General features: G+C 42.3%; 1 protein-coding gene and 1 pseudogene across 1 annotated transcript; one reads left to right on the top strand and one right to left on the bottom strand.

Annotated features, from left to right (window-relative positions):
* The first annotated feature begins 6,490 nt into the window (after positions 1-6,490).
* Nip7-ps1 (nucleolar pre-rRNA processing protein NIP7, pseudogene 1) lies at positions 6,491-7,096 on the top strand (annotated as a pseudogene).
* A 15,206-nt stretch (positions 7,097-22,302) lies between these two features.
* Positions 22,303-23,397, bottom strand: Tdpoz1-ps11 (TD and POZ domain containing 1, pseudogene 11). The gene has a single exon (XM_063282773.1). The coding sequence runs from the start codon at positions 23,395-23,397 to the stop codon at positions 22,303-22,305; it is 1,095 nt and encodes a 364-aa protein (XP_063138843.1).
* Positions 23,398-23,769: the final 372 nt, after the last annotated feature.

The raw sequence follows: 23,769 nt of genomic DNA, 5'->3' as shown, positions 1-23,769 counted from the left end.
GATGTTAGGAGGGTGTGGTGGCTTTCTGCTGCATTATAGAAGACTTGGTATGCACCCGTTCTCATTGCCTGCTCTGCTTGCATGTTTCCAATCAATGCCTGCTGGGATTGCAGGCTGTGATCATGGGGTCAGTAGGAGGAGGTAGGGTTGGAGATCTTTGTGATCCCTGTGATCTCCTGTAATATAGCAGGGAAATGGAGACTGCAGCAGGTTTTATGCTACAGAGCTGGGGTGGGACTCATGGTTTGTCTTTGGAGATATAGAAGGATTTCATATAGCCTTGACAGTAGTGACCTTTGAAATTAGCAGGAATGGGAGCTGTGGTTGTGTGGTGGGACAAAGCAACAAGTGGGAAGTGGGAGAGGACCAAGGGAAGCTCTTTAGGATCCACTGATGAGAGGAAAGAATGGTGCAGGTAGAAAGCTATAGGAGTTAGATGCATACTAGGAGGTGAGACTGTGTTTTAGCATCTATGGGAACTGAGGGAGAAATGAAGATTGGCAGGCAGACTGCCAGGTTTGAAAATGGTCAAGTTAAACTAATTTTAACAAATAGAATTAAAATTTTATCTAGCCAACATTGATATAATTTTTAAAATAATAAACATGGGACCACATTCTAACGTTCTAGCTTTTCTCCTAGAAGATTTAACTATTCGCTGCAATGTATGAGCAGGTAAACAATATGAGGAATTAAGTGTCTTCCTAAGGGCACAGTTCTATGACTTTATAAAACATTCCTGAACTTTCTACAGTTTGTATTTGAAGGAAAATAAGCTCCTGTTCTATAGGATTCTGTGATCTTTCTCATGGACACACAGAACTGTAGCAAACACTGTTTTTCATTGCCATCACTTTAACTGGTTTTGTCTGGTGTTTGAATTATGTATAAATGAAACATCAATGGATTCCTGTATGTGGCGATTCTTCTCTAAACTGGGGTGTGAGATTCACACAGGCTGAGTTGTCAGGAGGGCCTTTTCCCACCCTTGAAGTAAGGAATCCATTCATTAAGTTGGCAGCAAATCAAGGCTTCTCACAGACACCAGGCTTGATTCTACTTCAGTGTTGTGGTAACTATGAGGGAGACACAGGGGAGGGTCCCACTTGCCTTTTTATTAACTCATTTATGTTGAAGATATCCTAGGAGTGGAAACATTAGGACCACAGCATCCTGAAAATTTTCAGTTTGGAGGGACTGCCAAATAAGTAATTTTGTCAACTCAGACTTTTTCCAGACCAGACAATGGAAAACTTCATTTCTCCACAGGGTCACCAGTGCCTGGTTCTGAAAAATTTTAAGGATAATTGTGATAGATGATTAACTTGTGATTTTCATTTCCCTGTTGTTTTGTGTCATTGTAAGCATTAGTATTGCTGTGAGAAACACTATGACCTGAAAGACTTTAATCAGCCTACACGTTCACATTGCTGTTAATCCCTGAAGGAAATCAGGACTAGAATTCACACAGGAACCAGGAGCTGATGCAGAAGACATGGAGAAATGTTACTTATTGCCTTGCTTCTCCTGGCATGTTCAGCTTGCTCTCTTATGGTACCCAAGACTACCAGAAGAGGGAACAAGCCATCACCATAGTCTGGCCCTCCCCCATCAGTCAATATAGAAAATGCCTTGCAGCTGGATTTCCTGGAAGCATTTTCTCAATTAAGGTTCCCTTCAATCAGATAACTCTAGTTTATGTTGTTAGTTAATGTAAGATAGGCCAGCATGTGGAGTAAAGCTGGAGATCCCTTCACTTTATTCTGAACCATGTACACATTCTCCTTGATGATGATGTGCCTACTCAACTGTTGCAATAGTTGCTCAACCTGTTTTTGTTGTTTCTTTTATTTAATATTTGGTTGGCTGTTTTTGTTTTGTTTTTTTTTTTAATTTGTTTAAGAAGAATGACATCAATTCAAATAAACTGATTTCCCATGGCAGCCTTACTCACTGTGTATTCCATGCCACCACTTCAGTTTAGGTCCTTCTGCTTCTACCTCTTGAATATAATTTTCAGAAAGACACCTCTGACTTTAATTTCACAGTTGATCTTTTGGGGAGATATATATAATGGTGTGGATATTCATGTGAAATTTGTGAGTTAGTTTTCATTTTGGAGAGACATAATCAACATGTATGAGAGAGACACACCTATCAAACGCCCGGAGTCCGACTTTACGAATTTTTCAATGCAGGCCCTTTAAAATATACACCTTTCCTGCATATAGAGAAAACAGAGATTTTCATCTCTTCTAGGCGGAAATTTGAATCATTGCTCACAATGGTCTTCTTGCATATAAGCAATTTCTTCTGACAATCACAAGAAAATTGTGAACTAAAACATTAATAACTCCATACATAACCACAGACCAATTTCAGGTTGATTTATGCTTGCTCTTTCTCTCTCTCTCTCTCTCTCTCTCTCTCTCTCTCTCTCTCTCTCTCTCATTTGCAACAGAGTATCTTTATATAGCCTTGGCTGTTTTGAACTTACTCTATAGACCAAGCTGGTTTAAAAATAACACAGAGATGTTCCTACCTCTCCCCCTTATGTCTGGAATTTAAATGCTTAACTTCTTAATTTGTAAGGCACAATATTAAAAGTGGGAAAGGGTATGAAAAATGAAAAATATATAATGTAAAAGTATTTTGATATGTATGTAATGTACATTGTTGTCGTGCTGTCAGTGGGCCCTATTAATGCAGAGACAGAGGTAGAAGAATAGGAGCCCTGTAGTCTGGGCTGTACACGGAGCTCCACCACAGCAGAAAGAGATGGAAGAAAATATCAGTTGATATCTTTCTATCCCAAAATTTATTTAATATGATTATTTCTGCTGGCAAATGCAGAACGATATCTTTCTCATGCTCTCCTCTTCTCCTTACATGTATACATTCTCAGTTTGTTACTGTTGTAACATCTTTCTGCCCACCAGGCTAGCCTTCATCCTCCTATTCAATCTCTCTGATCCAGGCAAGATTAGTCATGAGTACCATACACCCTGACTGAGTGACCCTATTAAGGAATACCCCAGAGATCAATCAATGCAAATATTCAGTGTGTCTCTGGCCTCCTCTGATTGGTCTCCAGGCAATTTTCTTTTTTCTGGAATCAATCCACATATACAGGCAGTCAATTGAGGAAAGTTGCATTTGTGTGTTTAGCAGAAGATAGAATTGGGGACCTCAACATGCTAGGCATGTTCCCTACCACTGAACTAAGTTTTCACACTGCATTTCCTTATTACTCCTATGAGTTCTTTTAAAAAAGTGTACAGCTAATCAGTAGTCAACATTAAATAAAATGGAGAGAAATTTGAAGCAATCCCACTAAAACCAGGGACTAGGCAAGGTTGCCCACTTTCTCCCTATCTATTCAATATAACACTCCAACTCCTATCCTGAACAATTACACAACAAAAAGGGGTCAAATCAATACAAATTGAAAATGAAGTATTCAAAATACTACTATTTGGGGATGATATTGTAAACTTAAGGAATATCAAAAATTCCACCAGAGAAGTCCTAAACCTGATAAACAACTTCAGCAAAGTGTCTGGATATAAAATTAACTTAAACAAATCAGTAGCCTTTTTCTACTCAAAGGATAAACATGCTGTGAAAGAAATTAGGCAAATGGCACCCTTCACAATAGTCACAAATAATAAAGAAAAATACCTTGGTGTAAATCTAATCAAGAAAGTGAAAGATCTGTATGACAAGAACATCAATTGTCTAAAAAAGAATTGAAGAAGATCTCAGAAGTTGTAAAGAACTCACATGCTCATGAATTGGCAGGATTAATATAGTAAAATTGGATATTATGCTGAAAGCATCATGCTGATTCAAGGCAATCCCCATAAAATTTCAACTTAATTCTTCATAAAGTTAGAAAGGGCAATTTGCAAATTCATTTGGAATAACAAAAAACACAGGATAGCAAAAACTATTCTTAATAATAAAAGAACTTCTGGGGCAATCACCATCCCTGACCTCAAGCTGTACTACAGAGCAATAGTGATAAAAACTGCATGGTATTCGTACAGAGACAGGCAGGTAGATCAGTGAAATAAAATTGAAGTCCCAGAAATGAACCCACATACCTATGGTCGCTTGACCTTTGACAAAATAGCTAAAAGAATCCAGGGGAAGAATGACAGCATTTTCAATAAATGGCACTGGTTCAACTGTTGGTCAGCATGTAGAAGAATGCAAATTGATCCGTTCTTATTACCTGGTACAAAGCTCTGGTCCTAGAGGATCAATAACTTCCAAATAAAACCAGATATACTGAAACTAACAGAAAAGATAGTGGAGAAGTGCATCAAACACAGGGGCACAGGGGAAAATTTCCTGAACAAAACACCAATGTCATATGGTCTAAGATCAAAAGTAGACAAATGGCACCTCTCAAAATTGCTAAGCTTCTGTAAGGTAAAGGATACTGTCAATAGGAAAATATGGCAACCAACAGATTGGAAAAGATCATTACAGATCTCACATGCAATTGAGGGCTAATATACTATATACACAAAGAAATCAGAAGTTAGAATCCAGAGAATCAAATAACCATATTAAAAATGGGGTACAGAGCTGAACAAAGAATTCTCAACTTTGGAATATTTAATGACCTGGAAGCTCTTAAAAGACATATTCAACATCCTTTGCATCAGGAAAATGCAAATTAAAACAACCTTGAGTTTACAGCTCACAACAGTCGGAATGGCTAAGATTAAAAATTCGGGTCACTGTGGATGCTGGCATTACAAACTGATATAATCACTGCGGATATCAATCTGGCAGTTCATCTGTATTGGACATAGTACTTTTCCCCAATATAACAAGGATATATGCACCACTATATTCCCAGCAGCCTTACTTATAAAAGCCAGAAGCTAGAAAGCACCCAAATGTTCTTCAACAAATGAATGGATTCAGAAACTGTGGTACATTTCCATAACCAAGTACTATTGCAGAGGCCAAGAAGTGCTTGCTGACAGGAGCCTGATATTGATGTCTACTGAAGATGCTACTCCAGAGCTTTACAGATACAATGGGAATGCTTGCAGCTAACCATGGAGCCCCAATGGTAGAGCTAGAGAAAGGACTGAAGGAGCTGAAGGGGGTTGGAACACCATAGGTAGAAAAACAATATCTTCTAACCAGAGACTCAGAGCTCCTAGGGAGGAAACCACCAACCAAAGAGTACACAGGAGGGACCCATGGCTCCAGCAGCATATGTAGCAGAGGATGGCCTTATCTGCCAACAATAGGAGGAGAAGCCCTTGGTCCTGTGAAGGCTGAATTTCCTAGTATAGAAGAATGCCAGGGCATGAAGGCAATAGAGAAATGTTTGTGTTAGGAGGCACATCCTTATATAAGCAGGAGCATGGGGATGGGAGTGGGGGTAAACAAAAAGGAGATAAAATTTGGAAAGTAAATACATAAAATATCCAATAATAAAATAAAAATTCTTAACCAGTTTTTCTAAAGAAAACTTGGTTCAAGAAGTACACAGAGCATATAATACTGTGTTTCTGAGACTGATTACTCATAATTTGTTGTTTCAGTGCATGGGGGAGCTCAGTTCTCTAATCCCAGCACTGCAGATTATAAGGCAGACAATCTTTATTACTTAGAGGTCAAAATCATCTACATCAAGAATTGTAATATAACAAAAAAATACAGGTTTGTGTAAATCCAATAGAGGGGATTCAAAAAGTTCATTTATTGGGTTTTCTATTCTCCCATGGACATTGGTTTCTCCTAAGACCAGTCCAGGCTCTGCTGCAAGGTGAGCATAGTACAAGGGTCCTTTAGCATTTCTGGACAAACCAGTAAGTTTGAAATCAATATTCCAAGAAATGTGAAGCCCCACCTGGGTTGTTATGTCTTCACAAAGATGGGTAAAAAAAAAAAACCTTCCATTTGGAAAGAGGAGAATTCAGCCAGGATCAGTTGATTCAGTGTCCAGAACATGTATGAGATGCTACCAGATTTTTAGTGTAAGTCATTCTGTCTGCAACCTCCACACACACAATGCATTACCTGTCAAATCAAAAACCAAAGAGTATTTGATCATAGTCCATAGTGTTGGAGTGTAGTGCCAGGGAAATGTTTGTAATCTCCTAAAACACAGAAAGAAACTAATCTGAAACAAGTTAAATCAGGGTCTTATTCTATTCTAGCTAACTCAGGCCCGTCCAACAAACCACGTTTACGGGCACAGAATGATTAAATCAAATTTGATATCAGGGCCTACAAGAGGACTCCTTTTCTGATGTTAAAGGGTAACCTTGCCTATCCCTGGTTATCTGCATTCAGCAGGCCAGTGTCAGACTTTGACAAACTTTTTGCATTTTCCAGAAGGCTGAAGTTTTCTCTTTTTATTCTTTCTAGGTTAAAAAAATTGTTTCTAGTCATGTCTTGCCTATAATTCATTTTCAAATGTCCTTCCTTACCACAATTAGAATATCTCCCATTAGGCATGAAGATCCCGGGAGCCAAGCTAGGGAAAAAGAGGCCTTTGACTGAAAAAGAGGCCCGGGTTCTGTTTGAGAAGATTGCAAAATACATTGGAGAGAATCTACAACTCCTCCTGGACAGACTGGACGGCACCTACTGTTTCCAGCTCCACAAAGACCAAGTGTATTATGTGAGTGAGATGAACCCTAAACTGGATTCCAACATATCCAGAATAAGCTAGTGTCCCTGCGGACATGTTTTGGAAAGTTTCCTAAGACCCACACATTCTGGTTGCACGTTACAATATTGGATTACCTTGCACCCTATGCTAAGTATGGATAAAGCCTGGAGCAAAGCATTCCTTCTTGTATGGAAACCCGGTGTGAAATCCTGTCTGAGTCGAATCACTGAATACACATCTCAGTACCAGGGAGTAGTGATTTATTCCATGGCAGACATTCCTTTGGGTTTTAGGATAGCAGTGAAGTCTACCCAAGAGTGCAGAAGAGTGGACCCCATTGTAGTGGTCATGTTCCATCAAGCAGATATTGGAGAGTATGTATGCCAAGAAGAGACATTGATTTACAATAGTCATCCCAAGATCATTTTGCTGTGTGAGAGGACTTAGCTTTGTTTCCTATGTGCTAGCCTTCATGTTAAATCAGGATAACACTGAGATATGCAGCTTGGATTCTTATCAACAGAAATGGCTCAAAAATAGGGTTTCTGGAACTCTAGAGTCAAATCCAGGTGGATAACAAGGGGAAGGCCAGCTCAGGCTACTTGGCAAGTTCAAGGCTATCTTGGGCTACCTAGTGAGATTTTTGTCAAAAATCTAAAACACGCAGAGCAGAACCTGTGAGTGTTTGTGTGAACAAATAGAGTGTTTCTATTTTGTATCTTCATCATGTTTGTTTGAATCAGGAGACTTGTTCTGAGTGACAGTTTCTCAGATACTTCAGTGAGGACAGGGGTAATCTTACTGTTACCTGTGATACCACTTTTCCAGGATGATAATAGCACAGTGGACTTTAAGGATAATGTGCCATGCCTGTGGTTTTACATATGAAGTTTAATAAATTTTAATGGTTTAAAAAATATCTGCCATTTTGATTTTTCTTAATACCTTTAGAAATTAGTTCTATCTTATTATCACTCTAAATATGAGATCCAATATAAGCTGTATCTCTAATCTATTCATCTATTGGTGCTGATCTTGCCTTTAAATGTCTAATTACCCTCTTCAATCTGAATTTCAATTTTCAAAAGCCAAAGATTCAATTAGTCTTCTTTTGACTTCTGAATCTGATATTATTCTATTATTGCTGAAGTCAATCTTTGCAAAAATTCAGGGAAGACTTCCTTTGAACCCTGTATAATTATAGTATGTGACACAGACCTCTCTCTGGACCCTTCAATTTTATCTCAAGCATTTAAAGCTGCTAGACTAAATTGCATCAAAATATGATCATGAAATTCAAGCTGGCTTTGCAATTCAGCATTCTATGATAAAAATTCAAGTCTTTGAACAAATTGATTGTGTCAGATGACAAAAAGTTATGTTATGTTCATGAATCAGTTGGATTAACATAGTAAAATAAAAGATATCCTACCACAAGTAATAAAGAGATTCAATGTAATGTCTATCAAAATTTCCTGGATGGCTGTATGTAGAAGAATGAAGGCCAAGAAGAAGGAAAACCAAAATTTGAATGCTTCATTCCTTCTAAAAAGGAGAAAAAAACACTCATAGGAGGAAGTACAGAGACAAATAGTGAAGCAGAGACCTAAGGAAAGGTCATCCAGAGACTGCCCCACCTGATGATCCATCCCATATGCTTCTACCAAGCCCAGTCACTATTGCTGATGCCAAAAACTGCTTTCTGAGAGCAGCCAGATATGGGTGTCTCCTGAGAGGCTCTACCAGAGCCCTACTGATACAGATGAGGGTGCTTGCAGCTAACCATTGGACTAAACACAGGAACATCAATGGAGAAGTTAGAGAAAAGACTGAAGGAGCTGAAGGGGTTTGCAATACCATAGGAAGAACAAGAGTATCAATCAAACAAATGCCACCAGATGTCCCAGTGACTAAACCACCAAACAAAGAATACATATAGAGGGACCCATGACTCCAGCCACATATGTGGAAGAGTATGGCATTGTCCAGCTTCAATGAGAGGAAAAATCCCTTCATCCTGTGAAGGCTTGATTACCCAGGGTGTTGAATTTGAGTAAGTGGGTGGGAATGGGCACATTCTCATAGAAGGATGAAGGGGGAGGAGGTATAGTACAGAGGGGAAAGGTGATAACATTGAAAATGTAAATACATAAAGTATCCAGTCACCAAACTCGATAAAATGAATGAAGCAAAGAAGTGCAGGCTGATAGGAACCGGATGTAGATCTCTCCTGAGAGACAAAGTCAGAATACAGCAAATATGTAGGCAAATGCCAGCAGCAAATCACTGAACTGAGAACGGGACCCCTGTTGAAGGAATCAGAGAAAGGACTAGAAGAGCTTGAAGGTGCTCAAGACCCCATATGAACAACAATGCCAACCAACCAGAGCTTCCAGGGACTAAGCCACTACCCAAAGACTATATATGGGCTGACTCTGGGCTCCAACCTCATAGGTAGCAATGAATAGCCTAGTAAGAACACCAGTTTAAGGGGAAGCCCTTGGTCCTGCCAAGACTGAACCCCCAGTGAACGTGATTGTTGGGGGGAGGGCAGTAATGGGGGGAAGATGGGGAGGGGAACACTCATATAGAAGGGGAGGGGTAAGGGTTAGGGGGATCTTGGCCTGGAATTCGGAAAGGGGAATAACAATCGAAATGTAAATAAGAAATACTCAAGTTAATAAACATGGAGAAAAAAAGTGACGTCAAGCTGACAGAAATGGGCTTTCTTAGCAAACACTTGCTTACCCAGCTGGCTTAGCTCCAGTAGCAGGTCTTATGTGGACTACTGACATATCTCCAATTCAGCGTTGACATGTGAATTCCTGTTCTAGCTTCTCAGGACATTGGGTATTTCCTGATTCAGAGTGTGGTAGCCTCAGCCTTAAACTGGACTAGAACTGAGGTCCTATGATGGGCAAGACCTACTGAGATTTTTTTTTGCCCAAACCTCAAGGAATTTTTCAAGGATCCTCTGAAGGTAAAGAAAGGCTTAGAAATGTGACTGGAAAGGGAACAATTTGTACTCTTGTTGTTTTGTAAGACCCCAAAATGCCCTTAACACAGGAGTGCAAACCACAGAGTACAGATTTGCTTGAGCTTATGTCTGATCTCTTCGCCAGTTGTGGTCTGGGGGAGTGTGCTTCCGGGCCAACGCACTATAATGTTGTAAGACCCCATGGTGGCCTTACCTCAGGAGTACCACCCACAGAGCACAGATTGACATAGTGACTGATGCAATAGCCTGAGGGTATAAGGTTTTCAATTCACATATGTGGGGTTGCTCTTCCACACGGGAGAGGCTAAAAGACCACCAGCGTGGGGAAGACCCCCTCTCAAATCTTGAGATGACACAAACCCCCAAGAACTCAAGAGAAACCTGTCTTGATGTAATAAACAAGAGGTGTATTTGAGGAACCAGAGCTCTGGGGATGACATGTATCTCACACATTAGACAGAGGAGTCAACCCTGAGCCCAATTAGGGGAAAGTATTTATAGGGAAAATTACATAGGCAGTTGGCAACAGTCACACAAAGCAATTTCATTGGTTGGTTTAGGTTGGCACACATGATCTAACTGGGGTCTGTTCAACTCTAGGCCACCCTGCTTCTGGGGCAAGGTAACCCTAGTTCTTGTTTTTCTCAGGACTGTTCAGTCAGGCCTCATCGAGGGCAGATGGTTTGTGGTGGTGTCTATAGTCAGGCTACATCCCCAAAACATGTTATATTATTCTTTGCTGTGAGGTGCTCTTGTCCTCACAGCAGGGTCAGTGGGGCATAGTTTAAAACTTTATTCTTTCATTCCCCACTTCTGCTTGTGACTAGTTCTAATCTTAGAACTCAGGGCCTTCTTCAATTTTTCCCCTAAGGTCTTCTAGTCATTATATTTTTGGCGAAGCATTAAAATCTGCACTGCACCAACTCTTTCTCTAATAAAGGCTATTAACTTATTAAAAATACAGGGTCCAAATGTCAAAAGTAACAAGAGAATAACTAAGGGTCCTAGGAGCATGGAAATTACTCTGACATCCCCAAGCAGAACAGTATAATCTTTCTAAGCCCCCACGACATCGGATGGTAGCCCAGTCTCGGCCATCTCGGGGGCAAACCAAAAACCCCAGTCTCCACAATTGGCACCTTGCTTCTGGACTTGCGCATCTGAACTTGCTCCCAGGTGAAAATCTCTTTGGGATTTCTAATGGCATACTCTGACGATGGGTGTCAGGAATGTCCCAGGTGTCCAGTCCAGCTACCAACTTACAAAAGTCAGGAGTGAGAGTGGGCAACCACGTGTATGGTGGGGCCACCTTGGAGATGGACCATAATACCTCCCAGGCCTGGGAGGAAATTTGCCAAATCAGTTTCTGAGGGATATGGGGATTATAAGCGCTTACAACCGAGATGAAGCTTGAGAGGATTAGCAGTCTTTTCTAACTTCCATTCATTTCGGGGAATATCTGGAGCATTCTTCAAATGGGAGTCGTGGACCCATGCAGCAATCCCATCGACCTAACAACAGTGGGAGTGGTTAACAGTACTAGAAAGGGTCCTTTCCAATGAGGTTATAAATTCTCAGCCTGGTGTTGCTGGACAAGGACTCCATCTCCCGCTGGGAACTGGTGAGGTGCCCTGGACTTCTATCTTTTAGGCGTCCTTCTCTTGGCTCCAAATTCCACTTTGGACTCTTTCTAAAGCCTTTAAATGAGCAAACCGGGTTTTAGGAAAAACCTCAGCGTAGGGGGCCCCCTGCACAATTTAATAATGGGGGGTCTCATACATAATCTCATAACATGTTAGGTCAAAAGGGTGAGGAGTGTTCCGTACTCGGAACAGAACAAAAGGAAGGATAACAGTCCAATCTCCCCCTACCAGTCTCTAAGGCCAATTTTCTTAGGGTCTCTTTTAGAGTTCCATTTATCTTTTTTACCTGTCCAGAACTCTGTAGTCTCTTCAGGGGCAAGGGTAAGGCTGAATCTGGAAGGGGCATTTCTTGCTCTGAAGAGAGCAAGAGGGAAGGAGGGTCACCCAGTCTGTGCCAGTCTCCATGGTCAATTTGGTCAGGGCCTCTTTTAGAATTTTATTAATTCTCCCTACCTGTCCTGTACTTTGAGGTCTGTAGATGTAATATAATTTTTTAATCGACCTCTAAACACCTGGCCAAACCCTGGCTTACCTTGGCAATGAAGGCAGGGCCACTGTCTGACCCAATTACCTTGGGCACTCCAAACAGGGGGAATATTTCTTCCAGTATCTTCTTGATGACTACTGAGGCCATCTCTTGCTTGGTGGGGAAAGCTTCTACCTATTCCTGAAAAGGTATCTATAAACACTAGGAGACATTTGTAACCATATTTTCCTGGTTTTTATCTCTGTGAAGTCCACTTCTCAGTAGGATCCAGGCTGTTCCCCATGGAGCCTCCTTCCAGAGTCAACTTTCCTGAAAACAGTTACCTTTTGGCATGGTATACATCAGTGCACTATCTGTTCCACAAGATACTTAACAGCTGTGACATAATAATTAGTTTTTGAAAACATCTGGATGAGTTTGCTTACCCCTAAGTGAGTCCATTGATGCATTTGTCTTATCATGGCCTCTGCCTGCTTTTGTAGCAGGATATATTTTCCCGTTGAGTCATACCAGAGTCTCTTCCTCAGCCTGGCTGGGTCATGGAGGACCCTTAACATAGCCAGGATCTCTTTTTTTCTTGCCCTCAGATATCAGTAGGCCCCTCTGCTGATTGGCTATAACATAGCCCATACCTGCTGTCCACATAGATGTTAAGTCTCTTTCTCAGCTCAAGAGCTTTGGTGAGGGGAGCAAGCTCTACCCTCAGAGTAGAGGGGCCTTCTGGTGGGGCCCATATGATTCTGTTTCTATCTACCACTGCTGCCTCAGCCCATCTTTTTCCTTCTCTAAGAAGCTGCTCCCATCTATGGACCAGATATCATCTACCCCCTCTGGTGGCTGTTCAGTCAGATCTTGATGCCACCCCTGTGCTTTAGTGAGCACCTGCTAACAGTCATGAAGGGTGGTCTAGTTCAGGGTGTGGGAGCAGGGTTGCCTGGTTCAGACTCATAGGGGCAGTCTGGAATCACAAGGAATAAGTGGGATACCCGGCCCATGCCAAGGTCCACTGTTCTTCAGGTAGTCCATGAGTATTGTTTGTTGCCAGTAGTCCCCTGTACTCAAGGTCTTTTGCTGGACACTAGCCTATTTGGTCATAGAAGCACAGAGTGTTGGGCTCCCATATTCACAAAACAACTGGGCGGACTTCCCTTCTATCTTTGCACATAGTCAGCACTCTAGGCCTTTGGGGCCACTGGAGAGGCCCCTCTTGTTCTTCCTGGGGCAGTCCTTGACCCAGTGTCCTTTTTCTTTGTATTAGGCACACTGATCTTTGGCCAGGAATTGTCTTCTGTTGCCAGCTAATGTCTTCCAAGGTTCCATAACTACTGTGGCCAGTATATGTTCCTCTCCTGTCTTTTATCTCTCTTTAGCTCTCTAACTTCCTCTTCTCTTTGTCTCTTTTCTTCCCTAGCTTCCTGCTCTTTTTACCTTCTTTCCTCTTTCTCTTCCTCAGTCTCTCTGTTATGATATCTTCTGCATCTTCCTCTACAGCTACTAGATGCTGTCTACTTATGTGCACAGGCCCTGAACCACACTTCAACCTTACTTTCTCTGCAACTTACACTAACTCTCTCAGCAACTTATCTTAACCCCTCAAGTTTCTGTAACTTTTTCTTTATATCTTTTTCTTACCTTAGCCAGATTGGTGGGACATTTTCCAGCCCCTCAGAGACCTACCCTTGGAGCACTCCCTACCTTCAGGGGTATTGAAATCAACAGTCAGGAGTAAAGGTTGTCCATCCATATCTGAAACATTTTTTTCTGGCCCTTAGTAGGATTCTGTCTTTCCTCGGTGGTAAAGAAGATCTGTAACAGTTACTAACCAGCATCTCAAAGTGGGATGGTGACAAATCAAGAAGAGAATCTAGAGAATAGAGGTCCACTGAAGAGGACAAATAGCATTTAGTCACACAGCTAAACCAGGATGCCATTTTGGGACAAAAAGGCCATTGTAAAAATAAGCACAAACTTTTTGCCTGTGAAACAGAAAGGCGAGCAGAGAGGCAACTGATCTGTTACCGACTGTCTCTCAGGACTTAGATTTTCCCTCAAGGAGTATCTTCAGTGTCTTCTTGGTGGCTTTGCCTCTCAAAATAAGCAGCCTCCAAATGACATTAGGCTTCTAGTAAGAACTAATAACAAAAGGATGAAGAGATGGTTAGGACCTGGGTATTAGATGCCAAGTGGCTGACATAAGAATTGTAACCTGTTCACCTGGGACTTTCAGAACCTCAGTAACAGCCCTTTACCAAACTGTCTCACTGGGTTAAAGGCCCATGGAAAAGAAAACATTAATCCTGACCTTGGCCACAGCCAAAGCCTGAATTCTAAGTTTTGACTGGCAAAACAAAGTTCTTCACAGCTTGTTGTAGATTCTTTTTGAAACTATTTTAGGGGCTTCCCTGCCCCCCAACCCAGGGCATTTTGACCACAGGGGCAAGAACTGGCTGCTGAGGGGATAGGATCCCCTCAGCACTCTCCATGTCAATGATGACTTAACAGGGAAGGTGATTTATTGTTGGAGACAGACTCTCCTCTTGCAATAGGAATAGGGCATAAGGGGAGAGAGGCAGGCTCTCTCAAAGGAAGTTCTCTTAATGAACTCTCTTCTTGCTGTCAAAGCATAGCCCTGGATGGTGGCCCCTTCACCTTGAAACTCTTTCCCAATGACTCAGGCTCCTGCCCATGCACAGCCTGCAGCTTGCTTGCCTGTGCACCTGCCACCCCTAGCCCCACACTTCCCTACTCTGTGCTGTCCCTTCCTTAGGAGCTGTGAATGTTTAAGCAACAGGGAGAATTTTTCTTCAGGATCCAAGTTAAAGCTTTCAGGTTTTGTTAATACCCACTTCAGACAGGGTCACTCGCTAACCTGGAGTCCTTCATACACAAGGGTTAACAGCAAGTAGACTGGTCAAGGGGAGCAAAGGGAGGGGCACCTCTCCTTGGGGAGGAGGCTCAAGAGAGAAAGATAAAACTCCCTGGCAGAAAACAATTTTTCTCAAGCAAATTATTTTTAAATTCTAAATTAAGCACCAAGAGGACCAAGTAAAACTCTTTGATGAACAAAAGAAATAGTTCCGTGATTAAGTTTCCAGTTATAAAGATCAGAGGAGGAGAAAGCCCAATACTGACAGGGCTGCATTCCCTTGCCTGGACCTGGGGGAGGTCTATAATCCTGCAAGGGAAAAACAAGAATCTGGCCAGTAGAGGAGTCAGGGGTGAGTGCTCGCCAAATTCATGTCCCCTGGTCCAGAGCAGAAGTGTTTGCCTCCACAGGGGCGGAGGATTCAGGAGGCTGGGTATACCATAAGTTTGCAAAGGCATGGCTATTGTGGAGTCAGGCTCTGTGGGGCTCCAAGGCCTGTGGCTTCAGGTACCTGTAACTGGACATCCACTCCCTGCTTCCTCTTCCTCCTGTGGAGCAGAGATTAGAGGCTGCTGGGGAGGAAATGGGGGATACAAGGGATGAGCTGCCCATTCAGGAGGCTCCTCAATCTCAGGATAGATCTTAGGAGTGAAAGACCCCAGCTTAGCAGCAGTAACGTCATTTTGCAAGGCTGTACTTAAGATGACTGGTTCAGGGAAAGGTTAGAACACTGAGTACACAGCAGCTGCCAAGCAAGATGTGTTTGGTTGAAGGCCTGGCAACAGGACGACTTCGGTTGAGCACCTGAGAGGTCCCACACCCTGTTGGGGGGCTGAGTCAGTCATTATGTTCCAGAAAGGTAGCTAGGAAACTTGCCCCCGGGCTATGTTTCAGGAAGGTAGCTAGGAAACTTGCCCCCGGGCTGAACCCTTGCCACATTAGAATTCACCAATTATATCCCTGTAACCATGCATCTGCTTCTGTATGCTTGCTTCTGCTCCCCAGAATCCTATAAAAAGCCCATCCTTGGTTCCGTGGGGCACGCCAGTCCCCCGAGTGACTGAAGCGCCCACAGGTGCCTGTGTATCCCGACAATAAACCAAATCCTCTTGCTGATTGCATCCTGTGGTGTCTCGGTCTGGTCATTAAAGTTGGAGGGTCTCCATCCCGAGGGAAAGTTCTCCCTGAGAGCTTTTCAGGAGGAGCAGAGAGTACTGAGGATTTTGAACCAGGTTTTGCCAGACCTAGATATAAGGTTGCCAGTCCCGGTGCACTCCTGACTTTTCCTGAAAAAAATAATAGCTTTATCATCAAGAATCATAGTCAGGTCAAAAGAGCCCTTGGGGGGCCAGCCAACACCGAAAGTCGGCCACTCAGAGGTGCAGAATGTCTGCCACTTTACCTTCTTAACTTCAATTGACATATTATGTGCTCTGTCCCTAACTTCAGTCCACTGATCTAACGTCAGGCTTAAGGGGGTCATTACCATCTGTCCCATCATCACAAGAAACACTAAATAGATAAACAGCAGATAACACAAAGAGACCACAGTATCCAGACAACAACTGCCATGCCTCGTCCGCAGGCACCAGCCAAAGGCAGTTTAAGACAGAAGAGATCTTTGAAGTGAAAGACCCCCGGAGTGGGGAGACCCTCACTCAAGTCTCGGGATGACCCAACCCCCCAAGAACTCACACAAGACCGTCCTTGTTGTAATCACATGATAGTGAAAGACCCCAGCTTAGCAGCAGTAACGCCATTTTACAAGGCTGTACTTAAGATGACTGGTTCAGAGAAAGGTTAGAACACTGAGTACACAGCGGCTGCCAAGCAAGATGTGTTTGGTTGAAGGCCTGGCAACAGGACGACTGCAGTTGAGCACCTGACAATGAGAAAAGCCCCGGGAGAGGTCCCACACCCTGGTGGGGGACCGAGTCAGCCGTTATGTTCCAGAAAGGTAGCTAGGAAACTTGCCCCCAGGCTGAACCCTTGGGGGGGCCGAGTCAGTCGTTATGTTTCAGGAAGGTAGCTAGGAAACTTGCCCCCGGGCTAAACCCTTGCCATATTAGAATCCACCAATTATATCCCTGTAACCATGCATCTGCTTCTGTATGCTTGCTTCTGCTCCCCAAAATCCTATAAAAGCCCATCCTTGGTTCTGTGGGGCGCGCCAGTCCCCCGAGTGACTGAAGCGCCCGCAGGTGCCTGTGCCTGTGTATCCCGACAATAAACCAAATCCTCTTGCTGATTGCATCCTGTGGTGTCTCAGTCTGGTCTTTGGAGTTAGAGGGTCTCCATCCCGAGGGAAAGTTCTCCCTGAGAGCTTTTCAATAGCAACCAGTGCACTGGGGTCGAGACTCGTATTCCACACAGGGGCAGTAGAGTTCGACCCCGAGAGGCTAGGAGAAGAGGTATTTAAAGGGAGAAACCACAACCTGAGGGGGCAGGGATGGCGTCATAGAATAACAGTGAAAAATCACAAGGAAGAACTCTCTGTCTCCCAAGATTGTTTCCTAGGAGAAGCTGTCTCTTACTTCTCAGATTGTTTAACTTCATGGTCCGCTAGTTCTTAGGAGAAGTTATTTCCTGCTTTTCAAGATTGTTCTCTAAGATTTATGGTCAGCTAGTTTCTGGGAGAAAGCTGTTGAGCTGGCCAATGTAATTATCCATTCTATAGCCCTAGGAGAGGCTTCTTGGAACATACAATTCTGGGGCCTAACCTGATTTCTTTTTCTGCTCTAAACTTTGTGTCTAGGGGGGCAACTTTAAAACTTTTATCTTTCAGAAGTTTCTCTTCCAAGAGGAACACACTATCCTCTTCTACCTGATAGGAGACTACCAGGTATCCCTCTCCTGTTGCCCTGAAGCATCCCCTAGGGCTGTAGCTTGCAGTCCTCTGGACACATCTGTCGGCCACAGCTTCTGAGCTTTACTGCTCCAGAAAGTGACTTTGAAACCAAAGCACTTTTCAGATAATAACCAGAACAAGAACAGAGAAAGACAGACAGCGAGCGCACACTCAGACACAATTGGGGATCCCCCTTACCTGCAAGAATGTCTTCAGAGTCCTGGGTGTTTGAGAGATCCTGGACGAGCCCCCAAATGAAAGTCCACCGGGGTGGGGAAGACCCTACTCAAATCTCGAGATAACACAACCCTCCAAGAACTCACGAGAAACCGATCTTGATGTAATAAACAAGAGGTGTATTTGAGGAACCAGAGCTCTGGGGATGACACGTATCTCACACCGGAGACAAAGGAGTCGACCCCGAGCCCAATTAGGGGAAAGTATTTATAGGGAAAATTACATAGGCAGTTGGCAACAGTCACAAAAAGCAATTTTATTGGTTGGTTTACATTGGTACACATGATCTAACTTGGGCTCAGTTCAACTCTAGGCCACCCTGCTTCTGGGACAAGCTGACCCTAGTTCTTGTTTTTCTCAGGACTGTTGAGTCAGGCCTCATCGAGGGCAGATGGTTTGTGGTGGCTATAGTCAGGCTACATCCCCAAAACATGTTATGTTATTCTTTGCTGTGAGGTGCACTTGTCCTCATAGCAGGGTCAGTGGGGGATAGTTTAAATCTTTACTCTTTCAAGGCAACCCTGAACCAAAAAGTCACGCAACTTTTATTCATTACAGAGGGCACACTTCAGCAACAGGGTTAGCTGGCTTATTCTCACTGATCATACACAGGACAAAGGATCTTGTCAAGTATTGGCTGGCCTGCTCAAAGGGCAGTTCTTGCCTCAGTTAGATATTTTCCACATCCAGCCCTACACCTCACCTTGGTGAATCAATGGGGAACCGTTAGGTTGGCACTTCCCTTAGTGGGGGAGGTGAGCTGGGTGGTCAGGCAGGGTCAGGATGACATCTTGTGGTTTCTCTCTGAATTTACCACAGGGAGGGGCAGGGAGTCTTTCCAAGAACAGGTGTTTTCGTTTTGTCTTAATTAGCTTAGTCTTGGTCAGTGAGGCCTAGTCATTCTTGAATCAATACCTTGATCACCAAAACTATATCATATCACTTGGCATCCTGACATCAGATGTATCTCTCAGAAAGGTCACAAGTTTGTCATAGGCATCCTGACCACCAGATATATTTCTCAAAACATTGTTTTTACAACTTTGTTTCTCATATCTATGAAACTATGAAACTATTTCTTCAGCATAAATTGTCTTCTTCTCCTCTTAAATATAAAGCAAGAGACATATGGCTAAACTACTGAGTTCTCCTGCTTGCAGAAACTGGAACATGCCCACCTTGTTCTATTATACTATCAATAGCTTCCTCTTTTCTAAATCCTTCACTGTCTAAAGTTGGCTGTCCTGGATATTGCTCTGTAGATTGACCATGAATTTAGACATCTGTGTGCCAGTCTCATGGGATTAAAGGTGTGTACCACCACACCTTTATTTAAGCTTCACCTCACCTAGAATTTGCTCTGTTCTACTCTGGCCTTGAAATCAGAGCTCTGCTTGGCTTTGCCTCCTAGGATTAAAGGTTTGTAGGAAGTTGCCTGGAGCTAACTTAGCTGGGTGGGATCTTGCCCCAAGGTCATTACTTCCTTAATTAAATTTAATATACTTGAACACAGGATTCAGCTCCATTTCACTTCCTGGTGTCCCTGTAATACTTGAATCACATAATTTGTTTCCTCCTATTTCAAATTCCTTTTTTCATTAAAACACTCTTCATAAGAGTGGATTTTAGTACAAGAGAACTTACACTAGGCTGTTTTGAGTCTTTCTTTTTCAAGGAAATTAATCTAAAACTCTTCACCTTAATCTCAGGCAGACACTTCAGACAAGGGCAAAAAGTGGCCACATTCTTCACCAAAATATCACAAAAGCAGCCTTTATAGCAGATCCAGAAATTCTTCTCCTCTAAAACCTCTTGGGCCAGGTCTGCACAATTCAAATTACTCTCAGTAACAAAGTCTTCCCCATTTCAACTAGGAAGGTCCATTAAGTCTCATTTAAAACATTATATGGCTTTCCAAATCCAAAGTCTCCAAATCTACATTCCCCTTAACAAAAGCTTGGTCAGGCCTATCACTACACTACCGGGTTCCTGGTAACAACTTGTATCCTAGTTAGGCTCATATTGTTGTAAACACACACCATGACCAATGTAACCATTATAAAGGACAACAATTATTTGGAGCAGGCTTACAAGTTCCAAGGTTCATTCCATTATCATCAATGAGGGAGCATGGCAGCGACACAATATTCAGGCAGGCATGGTACAGCAGGAGCTGAGTTCTACATCTTTACCCAAAGGAAGCCAGGAACACACTCAGCATCCTCAGGCAACTAGGAGAAGGTCCTGCATGCCCAACCCCACAATGACACACTTACTCCAACAAGGCCATGCCTTCTAATAGTGACAATCCCTGGGCCAATCATATGCAAACCATCACAAATGGAAACATATTATCCAGCATTTTCACACCCTCTGGGTCAAAATGGATCTCTGCTCCTCTGTGGTGAAGAAATGTTTTCCATCTGGGAGTATGGGCATTCAGAAATAACCATGAATGAATATGACGTATTACAAAATCAATCTTTCTTTGGCTAGACCTGGATAAATTTTGGTGACTCTTCCCTTGTACCCAATTTTTTTACTTGAAATTGGTGCCAGTGCTTGTGTCAAGACAGAATTTTGTGCCCTGTGCCCACCCAAAATTATCTGGCTATCCCCTCCTCCTTTAAGTTACTGAGGGCATGGAATGGAGCTGAGCAACAAGACTCTCAGTCATATCATTCTTCCTATATAAAGTTATAGGATATTGCTTACCAGCAAAACAATCCAGGTACTGAAGATCCTGACAGGTATCAGGATCTGCTTGTTGAAAAAAAACCAAGCTCCCTGCTGACAATTTTCTCTCATTTCTGGGTCCGAGAGAATGTAAATCTTATGGGCTTCAAACAATTCTTTTTAAATATTCTGTAGAGCTCTCATTATTACACCTGGTTACCGTAGTTAGATTTATAGGCCAATTTGAAACTTCCCTAAGGCTCTTCCAACAGAATCTGATAGTAGACACATATACTTTCCCTACCTTCAACAGCCTTAATCCCAATTGGGTATGGTCAAAGTTAACGCTGTATCAATATTTGCCTGGACTTGTGTGGGCAGACCATTTTCCTCTAGAACCAATTTCCAAATTTCTCTGACAATTCTCTCACTTTCTTCAGTTGAGAAAATAACCTGGAACTGTTGTTGACAGTCATCCCAGGTGAGTTTATGAGTCAACATGATTGAATCTAAAAGACCTAGGGGATATGAAGGTCTTTTTGAAAATGGAGGGAGGGGGTCTACAACTTCCAATTATAAAGGTAATTACTGGTCAGTGGTACATAGGACACAAACTGTCTCCCCTGTACATCTGTGTGTTCAGAAGTCTAGAGGAGTAAGGTCATAGTACATTCAATCCCTCTGGGCAGTATGGCATGAATGTGTGTTGAACTCATATTAGGTAAGGGCACTAATACTCATCAAAGGAAAAACGCCTAAGCTGCAATTTCAATTCTCACTATCTGTGCACCAAATCAAAGTCATCAAAGTATAGCAGCAGCCATTAAAAGTCTTCCCATCAGAAAATGCCCAGGGCCATAATTTTCACCTGCTATTCTAAGAGGCATTATGGCATATACTCCTCAAATCATTTCACAAAATAAAGAGAGAAGGAATATTTCCCACTCTATTTTATAAGAGACTACAGTTACACTGATATCTAAAACACACATCAATTTCCCTTATGGACTCATGCAAACATAATCATTAAATAATTGCAAGAACACATTAAAAATATCATTTACAAAAACAAAGTAGGCTTTGTCTCAAGGTGAGTAAGAGTGATTCAATATACAAAATTCAATAAAATTCAATTGACCACATAAACTAACTGAAAGAAAAAAGAGGGAAACAAACAAAAAGCAAAAAACATGATCATTAAACTAGATCAGGACATGGTCTTTAAGAAACGATCTCTTAATGATAAAACTTCTCCAGAGATTGGCACACAGATGATATGGCTAAATATAATAATGGTAATATAGCAGAATCCCAAATCAAAATCAACTTAAATGGGGAGAATCTCAAAGCCAGTGTACAAAAGGAAAAGTAAGTCAAGGTTTCTCATTCTCTTAAGTAGACTCAATACAAGAACTGAAGTCTTAATTAGAACAATAAGGCAACTGGCAATTAAGAGGATAAATACAGTAAAATTGAAAGAATTTTTATTTGCAGATAGATAATACACATAAATTAGGTGGAAAACTTTACATGTCCATTAATACATGTAAGTTAGGTCACCTATTCTGTTCAGTCCAATGCAAACAAAGAAAGTTTCTCCAAAGAAAGTCAGTTAGGATCTACTTCAGGCCAGATAAATTCCAGGTCCAAGACATCAAACAAGAATAAAGCAACATCAACAGGATAGATGACAGCTAGAATGTCCAAGACCCTAGTGGTGCCCTTTCCCTACACACCATTTTGAAATATTACAGCTGTATGAAATCCATAGCCACCATGCTACCTTGCCCCAGATTCACTGTAAACATTCCAGCAAAACTGTAATCTAAACAGAAGTCCTTGTTAAAAACAATGTTGTAGCTGTTAGTAGCCAGGTGTAGGTCACAACTGTCAAGGTCCTAAAATATCTTTTGGCATTTGAGTGAGGGCTCCAAGGAAAAACACTGTATAGAAGCCAGGGTTCGAAATGCTTCCTCCACCAAGTGGGGATGTGACTCCACCATTGACTTCCAGCCCAAGGTCTCAGAGACTTCAGAAGCATGAAGTATAATGAAATCCATGGCCCTGGTCTTCAGGTGCTTTGTACTGTGGAGGTCAGCCAGGATGAGAGTTGGTACAGCATTCTTCACAGAGAGGTTCCTGCACAGGGAATCCTCACACATGTCCTTCAAGTCCTGCAGGTCATACATGTCAGCAGCTGCCAACAAACCAGTGGCCATTGAGTGGCTGTGGAGGTGTGGTGCCTTCCCTGTGTAAATGAAAGCCATCATTTCCTTAAAGACTTGCAGATGAATGTCATGGATCTCAATGCAGTTTGTTAGGCGCTCCTGCATTTCATGTTCAAACATGGCTCTGAAAACTGGAGAGTGAGCTGCTACAATGGCCTTGTGAGCTCTGAATTCCTGACCACCTACAACCAGACTGCAGTCTGTGAAGAGGGAATTTTCCCACAGCTCTCCTACATCATCCGCCAACATCTGTGTTGGATCCTTGATTGCAGGTGTCATGTTTTGTCCAGGCCTGCTAAAGCAGGGTCCTACAATGGATACCTTGCAACACAGAATGAGCTGTTCTTCAGGGAGAAGCCAATGCCTATGGGAAAGGAGGAAATCTCGAAGGATAAACTTTCTCAATCCCCATTGTTCATTTGGAGGAAACCTTAAAACATTTGGGTTCTTTGTAATTTGATGTTTCTCTCCTTGGGCATTTATGATCCAGAACTGCAACTTTGCCAAAACTGGGCTCTTTGGACAATTGAGCAAACCCAGGGAAACAGACAGATAATCTTTGCTTTCTTCATTAACACCGTTTGGGTATATTCTCAAACACCATTGTACTTCTTCATTGGCCTCTAATGAGAACACTGGGCTTGTAATAATTTTCCAAATTCCATCCATGCAAAATGAAAAGTTGCTAATGGTCCATTCATAGGAGAAATTCTGAACACTGATATGTGTGAAGCCACAGATCTTGGCTTCCAGGTCCCCTGTCATGTCTTCTGGAGGTACTTTGGAGGTTAAATTTGATCTGAAAGAAAGTAATATACTTTCCTCTTTCCTCTGTAAGATACAATTATAGATACCCTTTAGATTTCATTTTCATTTTCTGCTAAATTGCCCCTTTTTATATCCTTGGAAACGCTTATATCTATGCAGGTTCTTTAGGTTTCCATATTTGTTCTACAAAAGATAAAACAGACCCAATATAACTGTTAAATCTCTCTCTCTCTCTCTCTCTCTCTCTCTCTCTCTCTCATTGTTTGTGTTTTGTGTCTCTGTATTTCTGTGTTTGTGTCTCTCTCAGTCTCCACCACCCCCACCCAAACCTACCATAGTTCTGTATATCTCTGTGTATGTTTATTGAAT

Source organism: Rattus norvegicus, chromosome 2, assembly GCF_036323735.1.
Source record: "Rattus norvegicus strain BN/NHsdMcwi chromosome 2, GRCr8, whole genome shotgun sequence".
Lineage (NCBI taxonomy): Eukaryota > Metazoa > Chordata > Mammalia > Rodentia > Muridae > Rattus > Rattus norvegicus.
Note: the sequence above shows the minus strand (reverse complement) of the source record. Positions and strands in the feature narration are given on the sequence as shown.